At 38.4% G+C, this 13,344-nt stretch overlaps 1 protein-coding gene across 1 annotated transcript in view; it reads right to left on the minus strand.

Annotated features, from left to right (window-relative positions):
* The window catches only part of RAD23B (RAD23 homolog B, nucleotide excision repair protein), a 35,120-nt gene that overhangs the window by 12,930 nt on the left and 8,846 nt on the right, over positions 1 to 13,344 (minus strand). The window contains exons 2-5 of the mRNA XM_080372406.1: positions 8,685 to 8,766; positions 5,930 to 6,009; positions 3,637 to 3,881; positions 156 to 211 (exon numbers count right to left, since the gene is read on the minus strand). Coding sequence (XP_080228532.1) covers positions 156 to 211; positions 3,637 to 3,881; positions 5,930 to 6,009; positions 8,685 to 8,766 — 463 coding nt within the window. The remainder of the gene's footprint in view (positions 1 to 155; positions 212 to 3,636; positions 3,882 to 5,929; positions 6,010 to 8,684; positions 8,767 to 13,344) is intronic.

The raw sequence follows: 13,344 nt of genomic DNA on the forward strand, positions 1-13,344 counted from the left end.
GCTGATTCTAAGATACCAACTTTAGGTCTTAGAGAAGAGTACTTTGATTATTACCTTAACAATGACAGATACAGAAGAGAGTGTCAGCATCTGCTAATCCGTCATGTTTCTGCTGCACCAAAATAACGTCTACATTAAAAAAACACTCCACTTACCAAGTGCACTTATAGCATCCTCAAAAAGATTTGATCGAGATGTATCACCTGTTGTACTGTAAGATGAAGACAAGTGCAATGGTAATTACAAAACTTTGGAAAACTTCCTGTTTTTCAAAAAAGCAGCAGCAGCTGTAACTCTAATAGCCCCTTTTGTTTCTAAAAAAACCAACAAAGCTTTCTGAAGAGCTCTCTTTTGGTCTTATGGTGAGATCAGATTTTACAAACTTACAATACTACCATTTTTAACATAAGGCCAATGTTCCCCCCTACCCCCCAGTCATTTGACTCTTGCCCATCTGCTCAGGGATTAGCCGTTTACTTGCTTGATTGCTTTAAAGGGTGGGAGAACAAGGTGAATTTTCAGAAGTACACAGCAGTCTCACTAACTTCTTCCCCACAGTCACCAGTTTGACTTCAATGAGGACCCAATGAAGTCAGTGGCAAGCACTTATTAAAATCTCAGTATCCTACTTTCCCAGGAATATAAACTGCTAGCATTTGCAATTACTCCACCTCAAATTATCAAAGTTGTTAAATTACAGGATTAAAGGCTCACCTCCATGAACACCGAATTAATTTAAAGCCAAGGATGCCCCTTTCCTGGCTCCTCCAAGGGCTGCAACTCAAAGCATCAGCCCTTTGGTCTCAGGGTGACACCCCTGATAGGGATGGGAGCAGGTCTCCAGGTAGGTCTCCTTACAGATCAGAGGCATTACTGCCTACAGGGTGGTACAGCTCAACATGGGGCATCAGGAAAAAGTGTTTGGGGATTGTACAAGACTTATGAGATATCTAGGGGAACAACCAAAGGCAGGGAAAGGGAAGCATCAGTTCACCCTGCAGATGAAAACCATGGGTAAAGAGAGGAGAAAAAGGGCCAGTCACATGTGAACAGCATTAGCCTGGCCAGGCCCTGTACCTCATCACCAGTCCATCCTGCCTTCTAATTAAATTATGTTTCTAACTATTCTTCGTGCTGGGGTGGAAGTGTCTCTCTAATCTACATGCACATGTGTGTATGGAAGTCTAAGCACTCACAACTGTACAGGGAACCATGGGTCAGAAGGATCCACACATCTGTGGAGCCAGCAACTGCAGAAACCAGACACTGTGGAAGTCTCGGTGCCAGCAACTGGAGAAGGGGCCACAAGGGGTCCATGTGCCTGGGGTGTCAGCAACTGAAGAGACTATAGTGTATGCATAATCTGTATGGATGCATACACTGGCATGTGTGTAATCACCAGCAAACATCAAGCTTGACTACAGTCAGTAGGGTAAGACGCTTGAGAGTCAGGTATCGAATGGCTGCAAGACAGAGTCAGCTGCTGCAGAGCTCGGAGGGTCTGAGATAGGAGTTGCTGGGAAGACTGTAACATTTGGTGTCAGCTACTGGTAAGATTATAGGCCTCAACCAGCTAGTGAGGAGATCTGTTCACGTGTCCATGAATGAGGCAACTAGGAGGCCAGGCAATCTAGGCACTAGCTACCAGGTTCAGTGCATGTCTACAGCCAGTTCCTGGATGGATCCCCTGTGTGTGCATGTGCAAGCAAAGGGAATCCGAGTACCAGCAGGGCTCAGGCAGTCACACACCCAGGTATCAAAAACTTAAGAGACTGGGAGGTCTGGGAGCAAACTATCAAAAGACTATCTGAGGCCAGCTACTGGAGAAATTTCATATTGTTTGTATGTCTGTACATACATATTTTGCGCTAGTGGGTTTTGCACCAAGTAGCCAGGGGGAAGCCAGATGTGACTGCTGGTGTTTTATTGTTGCTTGAGTGCCGGTGTTTTCCTGCCTGTGTTAAGCTACGTGGCCAGCTATATACATAGGTATATACATATTCTGTGTATGTACTGGGAATACAGTTCAATCTTGATGCTTGATAGACCTGGAGAGATGGGGCTGCAGCAGTCTTGCATCTATCAGGCTACCAGAGTTGCAACTCCTATCAGGAAGTGAAAGATGATCAGATTAATCTGAATCAGTTTTCAGGAGATGCCAAGAATAACCTAACAAGGTGTTTACAGAGATGCATTTTTTTAATGCAAAAAAAAATATATATATTTCCAACAAGAATGTCTCACTTTATCACCAGTAAGATTTACAACTAAAAAAGATCAAAGGCGAAACAGGATACCAGCTTGCCTGTCCACAGCTCAATAAATCTTCACCAGCCTTAGTAATTTAACTTCTAAAGCAAATCAGAAACAAACAGTACTCACTGAAATCAAGGCAGGTGGTAACTACAATGTATTGTTAAATTATTCTCTTGCTTCCTCTTAAGTATGTACAAATACAGTAAGGGAGCCTCAGTGTATAGAACTGCAGTCTCTACATCAAAAACCTGAAAAGCACTGTTTCAATATCAAAGTCAATCTAGTCTTTACACCTACTGGACAAACACAGCAGCAAACCCCCCCCCCCTTAACATTAAAAAAAGACCTGAATTATTTGACTGATAAATAAAGCTTCACTTGTATTTCATTTTAAAAAGATGTTCATTTCTCAGAATCCAAAATTACATCATCAGTTAACGCAAGAAATTTCTGATTACATGTTCAGGATATCAGACAATTGTAAGTTGCTTCCTTCTCATCAAATCAGAACTGGACAGTGTTTAAATACAACCATTTCAAAAATTAGTATCTTGTGCACCAGTATTGACTTAACACAAAATATTGAAAACTAGCATATAAAAAAACAAGGACTTGATGCTATGCGGCACTTCAAGGGCCATTAAATCAGTTAGCAACACATTTATCCCATGCAATACTTAAGCAACTTAAAGCAAGCAAAATCACGCCAGTGTACAACAGGGATGAAACCTCTAACTGGCATTTGATTTTCTTAGAAGTAGAGAATTGAGGTTAAAAGCTATCCCAACTCCCACAGCCACCTGCAGATGGATCAAGGAACATTTAGAACAAATAAGCTTGTAGCTTTAAGACATTATACAATTAAGATTAATAGCCTACATTTTGGAAGAAAAAACTCTTTCCAGAAATTAATAGATTCTCACAGCAGTAAAGAACTTACGGTTCAAACTTAACCAGCATGATTCAAAACACCATCAGAGGTCTATGAACAGGACAGGAACACAAGCTCCCAAGTCTTTAAGAGCTTTGTTGACAGCAGATCCATACACAGGTGAATATCCTTAGTCTGAAAACAAACTTGTGCCACAGTAACTCTGAAATGCTTAATATGGAAGCACCAATCCTGTCATCTCACTCTCCACTCCATAGTTCTAGTCCCAAAACCACACTTCCCACAGGATAAGGTGCAGCAAGGAGGGGCACTTCTTACAATAGTAATGTTATACCCAAGCCAGAGACTGAAATTACAGTTAAGAAGAAAACTTATGTAGGACCAAGAAAATGATTGAACTAACACTGTGATGGAAAATTCCAATTAAAAATCAAAACTAGAAGCAACAGAAACGGACAAGGAAGCAGTTTATGGAGGCTCATTCATACCTTTCAGTTAGCAGTGGGTTGGCAGCAGCTGGCACCTCAGGTGGTTTTCCTTCTGGCTGCTCTTCTTCAGGAGCACTCACAAGTGCAGATTCAGAAGCAACTGTATGTGGTAGTGGAGGAGAGACAGGAGCCAGCACGGAGGCAGCAGCAGGTACCAGTGCAGTGACTGGTATGGGCATTTCTGTTGCCACACAAGCATCAGCCACAGTACTCAACTGCCCAGTCACCCCAGTTGCTGCTTTGGGCTGTAAGAGAACAAAATTCAGACACGGCACAAAGCTCCTAAACCCATGCTTTCTATTAATTAAGTTCTGTTAGGACACCAGTGCCCCAACATCAAGCACAACATTAAAGCATTTCAAAACATTAAATCTATAATGCCTTTTACTATGTTTAAGCAGGCCACTGATCGTGTCACTAAAGTACTTATACACCTAAGCAGTCACACTATTTGAGTTACAAGTGAAATACAAAGGTAAGATCTAGAGTATTTATACACCACAACACTCTAAACATGAAAACAATCCTGTGTTTTACAAAAGCACATTTTTCAGAAGAAACTAAAACAGTTGTCAAAAGACATCTGACAAACACAACAAGCGTAAGTTTTTCTCACCACTCAAATTTGGAATAGTGATAAAGACAGAAATCACATTTCATTATGAATGTTATTTGCTGGAAAATGAGATGCTAAAATTTAAACTTAACCCACAACAAGGTTTACTTATGCACTCTTTACATTCAAAGCATTACGTATTTCACATAACTTGAGTTCTGTAGTGAGTACCAAAACTCCAGCAGAATCAGGGACTACCATATCTGCAGCAACAAACTTAAGGGTACTTAATATTTGCATATAATTTTGATTTAATCTTTACAAGTCTATTCAAAACATTAATTTGGATTGAATGCAATACTAATCCATTAATCCCATTATACAGAAATTACACTTTTCAGAATGCATGTAACTTCTTGCTAAGGTAAAGAATTACATTTTTGAAAGCTGTAATTACTGCTGTCCCTTACCTGCAAATATCGGTAAGGCTGACCACCATCTCTGCCTTACACAGATAAATAGCTGAACTTTAACAAAACCCAACTACTCATTCAAAGCAAATCACTTTTGACAAGTTTGCTTGAACTGGGGGAGGGGGGGATATTTCCTCCTCCTTTTGTCTGAAAGGACAGGCGGTTGAGAATTAATAGCTGCCAACTTCACAGGCACAATAAAGAACATTTTAAGAATCACTCAAAGAAAAAAAACCTCACTGCAACACGCCTGAGCTTCAGACAAAGTTAGCAGTTGTGCCTACATGACAAGGCATGTCTGATCCAGAAGATGAAGCAAAAAACTGAGCTTACAGACTTAGCAAAAAGACCTTAACACTGAAGATATGCCCAATCCCAAAACACAGGTCTTTTAATATAAAGTACTGCATCTAGCAGTTCTTCATGAAGGTCTGTGTTTCTTCTGCTATAAACAAAATGAAAGCTGTACTCTGAAGTCATACCTGCACCTGTTTTCTTGTACAGAAAAACACCTCTCCTCCACACAAGCCACAGGCTGGAATGCTGTTTGTTCAGAAGGAACAGTTACATTCAAACAGAGAATTTAGTGAGCCAATACCAGACAGAAGCAGAGGCCAACTGAATATAGGTTTTCTTTGTCAGAAGACGGATCTCTAACTACAAAACCAACTTCATTATCTCAAGACAGAGATGAAGCCAGTTTTATTCATACCCCAACAGTCTGGAATGCCTAGAAAATCAGTGACTTCATTCCTGGAAGCAATCAAGCAACTGCTTAAGAGGAGAGGTATTTCAAATAAATGTCTATCACCCCCTTTAATTTGCCACTGCAGTCATTCAAAACTCATAGGTTTGTTTGATTGAAATGTGTATATTTTCTCTACCATTTATGCTGTTGAGCATGACAAAATAAACAACCATGAGTTCAGAAAAACAACATCGCAAACCTGAACGGTTCTGTACAGAGGATTTAACAACAGACTATCCAGGTTCCTTTTAACAGTATCACTGGGAAAATGAAGAAACAGTAAAATCAGCCACTCACAAGTTTTTTCTCTGAATGTAAACACTCAGCATAGGCAAAATAGGGCTGCAAATCAATAATTCCTACCTATGCACACAATAATTTATTTTTACTGTCCATCAAAACTTCCACATGATCGCATTCCACTGGTTTTAAGGTTAGGCATATACAGTCTGTCATGACAATGAGAAAAATAATGAAGTGAATGCAGTTTCCTTCTCAAAAATAATGACTACTCACTTTTGTCACCATAACAACCACAAAGCTCTTCTCATCTATTTTGTATTCTTTAAGAGCAGTGTCATCATCAAGAATTTTACCTGGCAAATTAAGCAGATATAAATTAAGTTATTTAACAGATCATTAGAAGATCTTGGGATTCCCTCACATAAACACAGTTCCCAAAGCAACCATAAAAGCATGTTTTATGCAAATATATAACCATTAATAACCCAGGAAAAAGTGTTTCAGCACTTAAGCTTTGGCAGTACAGCTATCAGTAATTTTCCTCCTATGATGTCCACAGTACTTCTTAGCTTGAAGGCTGTTGCCAGCAGTGTTGAAGATGCTTCAGATCATTTAAAACAGCACCACTAAATCTAGAAAAAGATTAATTGGACCACCTTTTGCACAGATACAAGTAATATAGAGGAAAGGCTTTAGCATACGATAAGCTTAACCGAATAACTTAGACCTACGTGACACACTCTAGACACAACAAGAAAATTCCTGCCTGCTTATGTTTTGTCTGCCCTTCAGATGCAGTCAGACATCTACAGCTCTCTCCCACAGACCAAATTTATCTGCATTAGGTAAGCGACTTCGCAACTTTAAAAATTTGTTCTTAAAAGAATGCTGAACATTAGAAAAAGCTAGAACCATTCCATACCCTGCTGCCTTGACAGGAGGATTAAAAAAAAGGAGGATCAAAGCTAGAAATGTGCACCATACTACTGCTTTGGATGTTTCATAAGCAGAGATGGTACTGTGGCAAAGTAGATTTGCCTCACGCGACAAGAACTCAGAAATATATTCAACTACAGACTTTTTTTTAGGATAAGCTGATTTAGAGGCAGTATCACAAATCACAAAATTAAGTTTGTATTCCAGTGAGTTTTATAGCACCTCTTCCTACTACAGAATTTTCAGGAAATATTTCATTATTTGAATTTATTCACTTTCCAAAGATGTGCCAAGGACTAAAGGAAAAACACATTTTCATAATGCTAGTGGAATACACCACTTAAGGATATGTCCTGCTAATGAGTTATCCTGATGATTGCAAGGAAGTCAAGCAATGCATATGCATTATGGCACTTACGACAGTACCACCTCATTTGTGTTCTATTTTCTACTGGTTCCAGTCTTGCAGGTCAAATACTGAAGACCATGTTATATGTACTGTAGTAGCAGTAGTAATACCTGTAACAGATAACTGCAGCATCTACTCAGAACCTGCACAGGTTTACTTACAATTTTCTGATTTATAGGCACTTTGGAGAAGGTGCTTGCACAGTGTATAAATGCAGATGCCCTATCTTCTCAGGACACACCTTTCCAGGGTTTCTAGACTTTACCCTAATACAGATGACAACATAACGGATCTAACACCACTAATTAGCAAAACTTTTTTTTTAATTTCAAAGTATTTTTAATAACAAATGTTATAATCGGTTCAGTTAGGATACCACCCTGTTTTACCAAACTATGAAAATTTTAAAAGCTCATTTTAATGTAAAAAATGTCATCAAAACACCCTTGTATCTCTCATCCAGGTAAAAAAATTACAATCAATCTTTAGACTGTCTTCTATTCTAAAACTTATTTCCTACATTTCCTGCTCCTTGTGAGGATTGTACAATGCCACCAATGAATTCTGACTTCTGAAAAATACTCAAGTCCCATCATATCTTCTTATATAACCCCTGATTTCTTTTAATCACTGCAGTATAATATTGTGTCATGCAATTATATGTATATTGCACAAGGCCTTCTGCCTTGCCCATCTTCCTTTATTATACATGCAACTTTGACTTGCATGTCCTTGATGTGCATTCCCTTCACTAAGTACAAGGGACATAAAACTTGATAAGAAACATAGTCCTGAGGAGCCTGTACAAACACAAAAGACTCCCAGTTTCTCTTCCATTGGCATCTTTCTATTGTCATCAGTGGCTTTAGCTTACTAGAAGTGGAAATCCAATACTGTTTACAAAGCAGTACACCGAAGCAGTAAGACCAAAGTTTCTTTCAAGCACAGTTGGAGGTGGAAATGCCTGAGAGGCAGTACTGGAATAAAACTTTTAACTTCTGACATGAAACGAGAACAAACAAACAAAAAAAGGACCTGTGTATTAGTGCCAGAATGGAGCAGCCAGGTAGAAAACTCCTAAATATTGGCAAAAAAAATGCCAACTACGCCAGCTCACATAAAGTAACTTCATGTCTTTATCTGACATTAGTCTGCTTTTTGTTAGCACATAATACATGTCTCTAATGACAGAGCTCAAAAGTATTGAAAGTATCTTTGTATAGCAAGAATTTGGTGGTAGGTTTCTTTTGTTAATACAAAAATAAATAATCTGATTTTTAATCCTCTGAGGTATACACAGGAACACTTCAGCTATATACAGCATAAACTGAACAAATTTATGTTAACCCATAATATGAAGCATTATCTGCTTAAATTCTGATTTCTTTTAACAACAGCGTTTCTTCTTCTTCACCTAGGATATCCCACCCAGGCCTGAAGCTGTTAGCATTTTTTACCAAAAGAGCAAAGATAACAGACACACATACATTAAATAAATCTGACAAATTCTCATTCAAAATTAAGAATTCCCTTTGACAACGTTTGTTGTTGGCTTGGTCTATTGGGGTTTTTTTAACCTGTTTGCATTTCAGTACTTAAAATCTTTAGAAGATTTAACATTCACATCAAAGAACATGAAAAATAAGGTAGATTCACATACAGTATCATCAGAATATCCATTACCTCCATAAATTAGTTTTTGGCCAGCCACTGGAAAAGCATCTTTCCCCTTTTCTGATTCAATCTTCTCTTTCAGTGCCTTCACCTGAAGGACAGAAACAGTCTTCATTAAAAAAAAATAAAAAAAATCACAGTACAAACCTAATTAAGTACACTTGATTCTAAGTTTTAAACACCAAAAGGGAGTTTTCAGTCATATCTTGATTATGTCAAGTACATCAGTCTTCCAAAGATGTCATTGTAACCACTTGCAGAGCAACATGTTCCCTTACCAAATAATCTCTTGTGCTTAATCAAATTAGATAAAAGATTTCTCATGGAGATGTTACTTAAGTCCAAGTTTCTAATGGAGTGAAAAATTGAGAAGTCTGCACAAAAAAAATGCTTTTATCTACTGACCCATTACCCCCTCCTGTTCTTGCCCTCAGTGCTGGGGGCACACATTCTACGCACAGCTCATGGCTTACTACATCATGATGACTCTTCACAGAATGCCTATTTCTTTGGTAAGGTAACTCTTTCCCCTCCCCCAAAATTTCTGGAGCTTTACATAGCAATTTTAAGCCTACATAAGAAACCATTTTGTCTTGTTTACTTAGACAAACCACTGCCACAGTCCACACTTTCAGAGCAACACATACACTAGCTCACAAGATGTTAGTTGTCACATATTAGAATGCCTGTATTCTCCAGAAAGACTAAATAATGCTATCCCGAGGAGATAAACAATGTTCCTGTAGAAGCACTTCTGTACCAATACATGTGAAATCATGTTTTAAGACAAACTGCTAGTATACATTCATACTTCTTGCTTCCTGACAGACACTCCAAGTATATTTAAAACAAAGACAACCAATCTGTCATGAACTTGTTACTACAAACTAACTCCATCTTCTGAAGTGTCTTTTTTCTTCTCTGAATATTCATAAGCTTTTTTTATGAAACCTGGTAATTGAGATGCATATACCTAGCTATTTAAGCAACTGAGCATGTGAAAATATGTTTAGCTTAACAGTTAACAGACTGGCAACTATGTGTGTCACAGGTAGCTGTAGTATTTCCACTTTTTGTTAATTTTTAAAGCTGTAGCTCACTACTAGGGTTGCCTGAGTACTAAATACACTGAAACATATTTTCTGGTGCTAAACAGAAATACTTTGAGAAGCTGAGCTTTGTGATTCTCAGTATAATTAAAATCTGTCATCTCTTTCACATGCCAGTCGTGTTTCCTGGCTTCACGTTGTTATTCTGTTAACATAGTCTTAGACCTTTGTGTTACCTCTCTCCTTTTCCTTCATTGGTCCCCTTGCTTCTTCTCCCCATCAGCCTCTTTACCAGGCTAATCCTTTCAATTTGGATGTCTGGTCCAAAAGGAACAAACCAAACTAACACTCACAATGAAGCTGCATCTTCTCAGCAGTACACATAAAACAGAGCATTTGTTTTATCGAGCTTCGTGACCCCACAAAGGAGACCTGCAGAATCAACCCCCTTCTCTAAACTTACACCTTAGGTGTTTATATCACTAGCCACAAGGATACAGAACACAACATATGCCTTCCCCCTTATAAGACTACACTAAAATAGGAAGCCAACTCCTTTCCTCAGCAGATGGAGGAAGGATGCTTTTGGAATGATTGTTACACATGCCACCCCAGCACATGTCAAAAGCTATAGGATCAGTCCCCAGCCAGCCAGCTGCTCTTCCACAGCAAAATTAACCACAGCTCACTGTCACAGGCAGGGTCGAACTATTACACATTTTAATAATAATTTGCTGATGGCATCATCATTTTTATGCACTTACAAGAGTTTGTTCTGTTCCATCTCTGGATTTACATTTATTTTAAAAGAGTATTTCCTTGAAATTCTCTTGAAAACTAAAAAAAAATATAAAATTTGTTAATTCCTGCCCCAATTATTATTTAAGGCTGGAAGTCACTCACCTGACAACAGAACAGTCTCTTTAGGTCATGGATAAGCCATTAAGCAGTTTTTCCTGACCTTTAAAGCATCAGATACCTCTGGCAACTCCAGTTAAGCGTCCTGTACCCACTAGGGCAAATTAACCCTAAATCATGCTAAAAGCCTGTTCTGTTTTCCAACACCTACCTTTTAGCACACTGCTTACCTATTAATATTTTATGCCCCTGTATTAATCACTTGAAGATGTTTCTAAGCTTCTTCTTTCCTTCACAGTCACCTTATTTGTCACAGCAGGTATAATTATTTTGAGGGAAAAAATCTCAGGCTTCTTTCATGTCCACTGCACTCAAGCTACTGGTTTCAAACATCTACTTTGTTCTCCTCATGTTTTATTGTTTGAGTTTTATTCTGGACTAGTATTTCCTACAAGGGACAAAACCAAAATCTGTTCTCTCAAGAATGTCTGAACAGCTAAATGTCATAGTGCAGGTGAGCACACATTAAACACACATGTTAATTACTATACAGTAACTGGATACATGCAAAGAAGATATTTACTATAGTAAAATACTGACAGCAAGTTACAGCTATTCATTTGCCTTTGCTGTGCACCTCACATGTGGTGCTTCCCCATACTACAGTGTGATTGATGTACTGCAAGTGACCTGGCACGCTGCCCTCTTCCAAAACCTTCTGTCTAGAGCTATGCTTTCATTGCATGAACCCTCAGGTTCTGCAATATATGTCTATCAGTTTATGAGATCATATACTAAATTCAAACACAAACTACTTCAGTTCCTACACATATCTCCAGGTGACAGTTTACAAAAATCTAAACTAAGTTTAGGCTTAACATAGCTCGGCTGACTTACAGTATTTTGCTAACTACATCCATAAACACACTGCCATTTGCAAAGGCAAAGATTACTAACATAGGCCTCCTTTAAATGGACGTTCACTCTGTAAACTTTTGCCATTCAAAAGGTATCTACTGTGCTATGGAGACTGACAGTAACTTAACACATAAGAAATTCCAAATAACTAAAAATTCTGTAACATAGTTCAGATTATTCCTGTAAAAGAGGAAGTGTACAAAACAGTCAATTCCAGAAAATACATTTCAGAACATTTTTTAGCTGTTTATACAGAATAGTAATTTACATAAGCGAATCTGTCATAACTCAAATGAATTCACCTAAGTGGTCATACCCATTGAAAGGAACAAATGAATGGACTTGTACTTAAGGCAGCTCTTAACCACTTGAATCTGCAAGAGAATGCAGTCAGCTGCAGATGTCAGCATTTTCCTGTTTCAGGCAGAAATTCAAGAAACACTTAGGCTAAAATAAGTTTTTATAAATAGTGCCTGCCTCTTCTTTTGGCTTTCATCACTGCCTAGCCTAAGTGGCCAGAAACACTTCATTTGCAGAGGATACAACACTAACTCTCATAATAAAAAAAGGAATAGATAACAGCAAATACATCCAATTTTACAGTAACATGCTAGTGGCATAAAATTTCTTCCTGTACTTCTAACTAGAATGACTGATGACTCAGCACCCACTAACGAAAAGATACTCATGCCTTCAGTTCTGCCAAAACAAAAGACCAAGTTCCCTACACAATCTGTATGTCAAACACAGTAGCCTGAAACACCTTCGTTTAGACTGAAACTGGAAATGCTGCTTTTTCAGGAAGGCAGAAGCCCTCTCACTGCTCTTCAGAAAGCCAGTTGCATCGCACAGCTAGTGGTACAGTGAGCTGCTGAAAAGAACAACAGTCTAAACTTTGCCTCTAGCAAATTAGGTCACTCAGAATCTAGACATCAGCATCACCATCAGTTCAAGGTTAGTAAGTGAAAATTAATTTTGGGAAAGCACATCCAGCACGTTATCTGTCAAACTTAGAAAGCAGGTTTAAGATAGTCAACCTTGGCATCCATAACATTATGATATTTTTCTCAAAAATACAAATCCATAAACCACACCTCCAGGCTACTTAGCTTTATTCTACCTCATCAGAGTTCAAAACATATTTCAGTCCTCAAAGAAACCTATTCTTCTTCTGCCCTAATAAATTTTGCAGCAGAATAAAGGGAACCCACACTTTATGACACCACCTTTAAGAATGAGCATCGATTAATCTCCAAAGACCTTAAATATTCAGAAACAGCACACTTATGCCACAGAGGCTAACTTAAGACAATTTTCTTCTGCCCCCTATCCATTTAGATGTGAAACTTTTTACTGTTCAGAGATTGTACTGAACACAGTGTCCTCAAGAATAGATGCCCTGACATTTCTTTAAGAGAGTCAGAGCTCACTGACTCCTAAGTGGTAAAAATGAGGTCTTCCAGAGAGATACCAGTCCCTAACTGCATCCCAGCTGGGCATCCTAGAAACATGTTACGTGAACTTGTAGTGCTAAGTTGCCTAGTTGTTCCCTACAGTTACTGAAGCCAGCCAAACAGGGCATGCTGGGTTCCATCTAGGCAAGTAGCTCCCATAGCTCAGTACATTGAGCAAACTCCTTCCCTTCCCTCTCACAGATCAATTTCCATTCCTCCTACCTTATATACTAAGCTAAAACAGAAAAGAAAAAGTGTCAGTTGATTCAAAGATATATTTTATAATTCCTACTAAAGTGAACACTATACTTCCAATCAATTTTAATTTGTAATTACACAGGCAAGATAAATTTCTGAATTTGAGGTCTCTACAGAAAATAAATATAAAAC

Source organism: Falco punctatus (genome assembly GCF_963210335.1).
Source record: "Falco punctatus genome assembly, chromosome: Z".
Lineage (NCBI taxonomy): Eukaryota > Metazoa > Chordata > Aves > Falconiformes > Falconidae > Falco > Falco punctatus.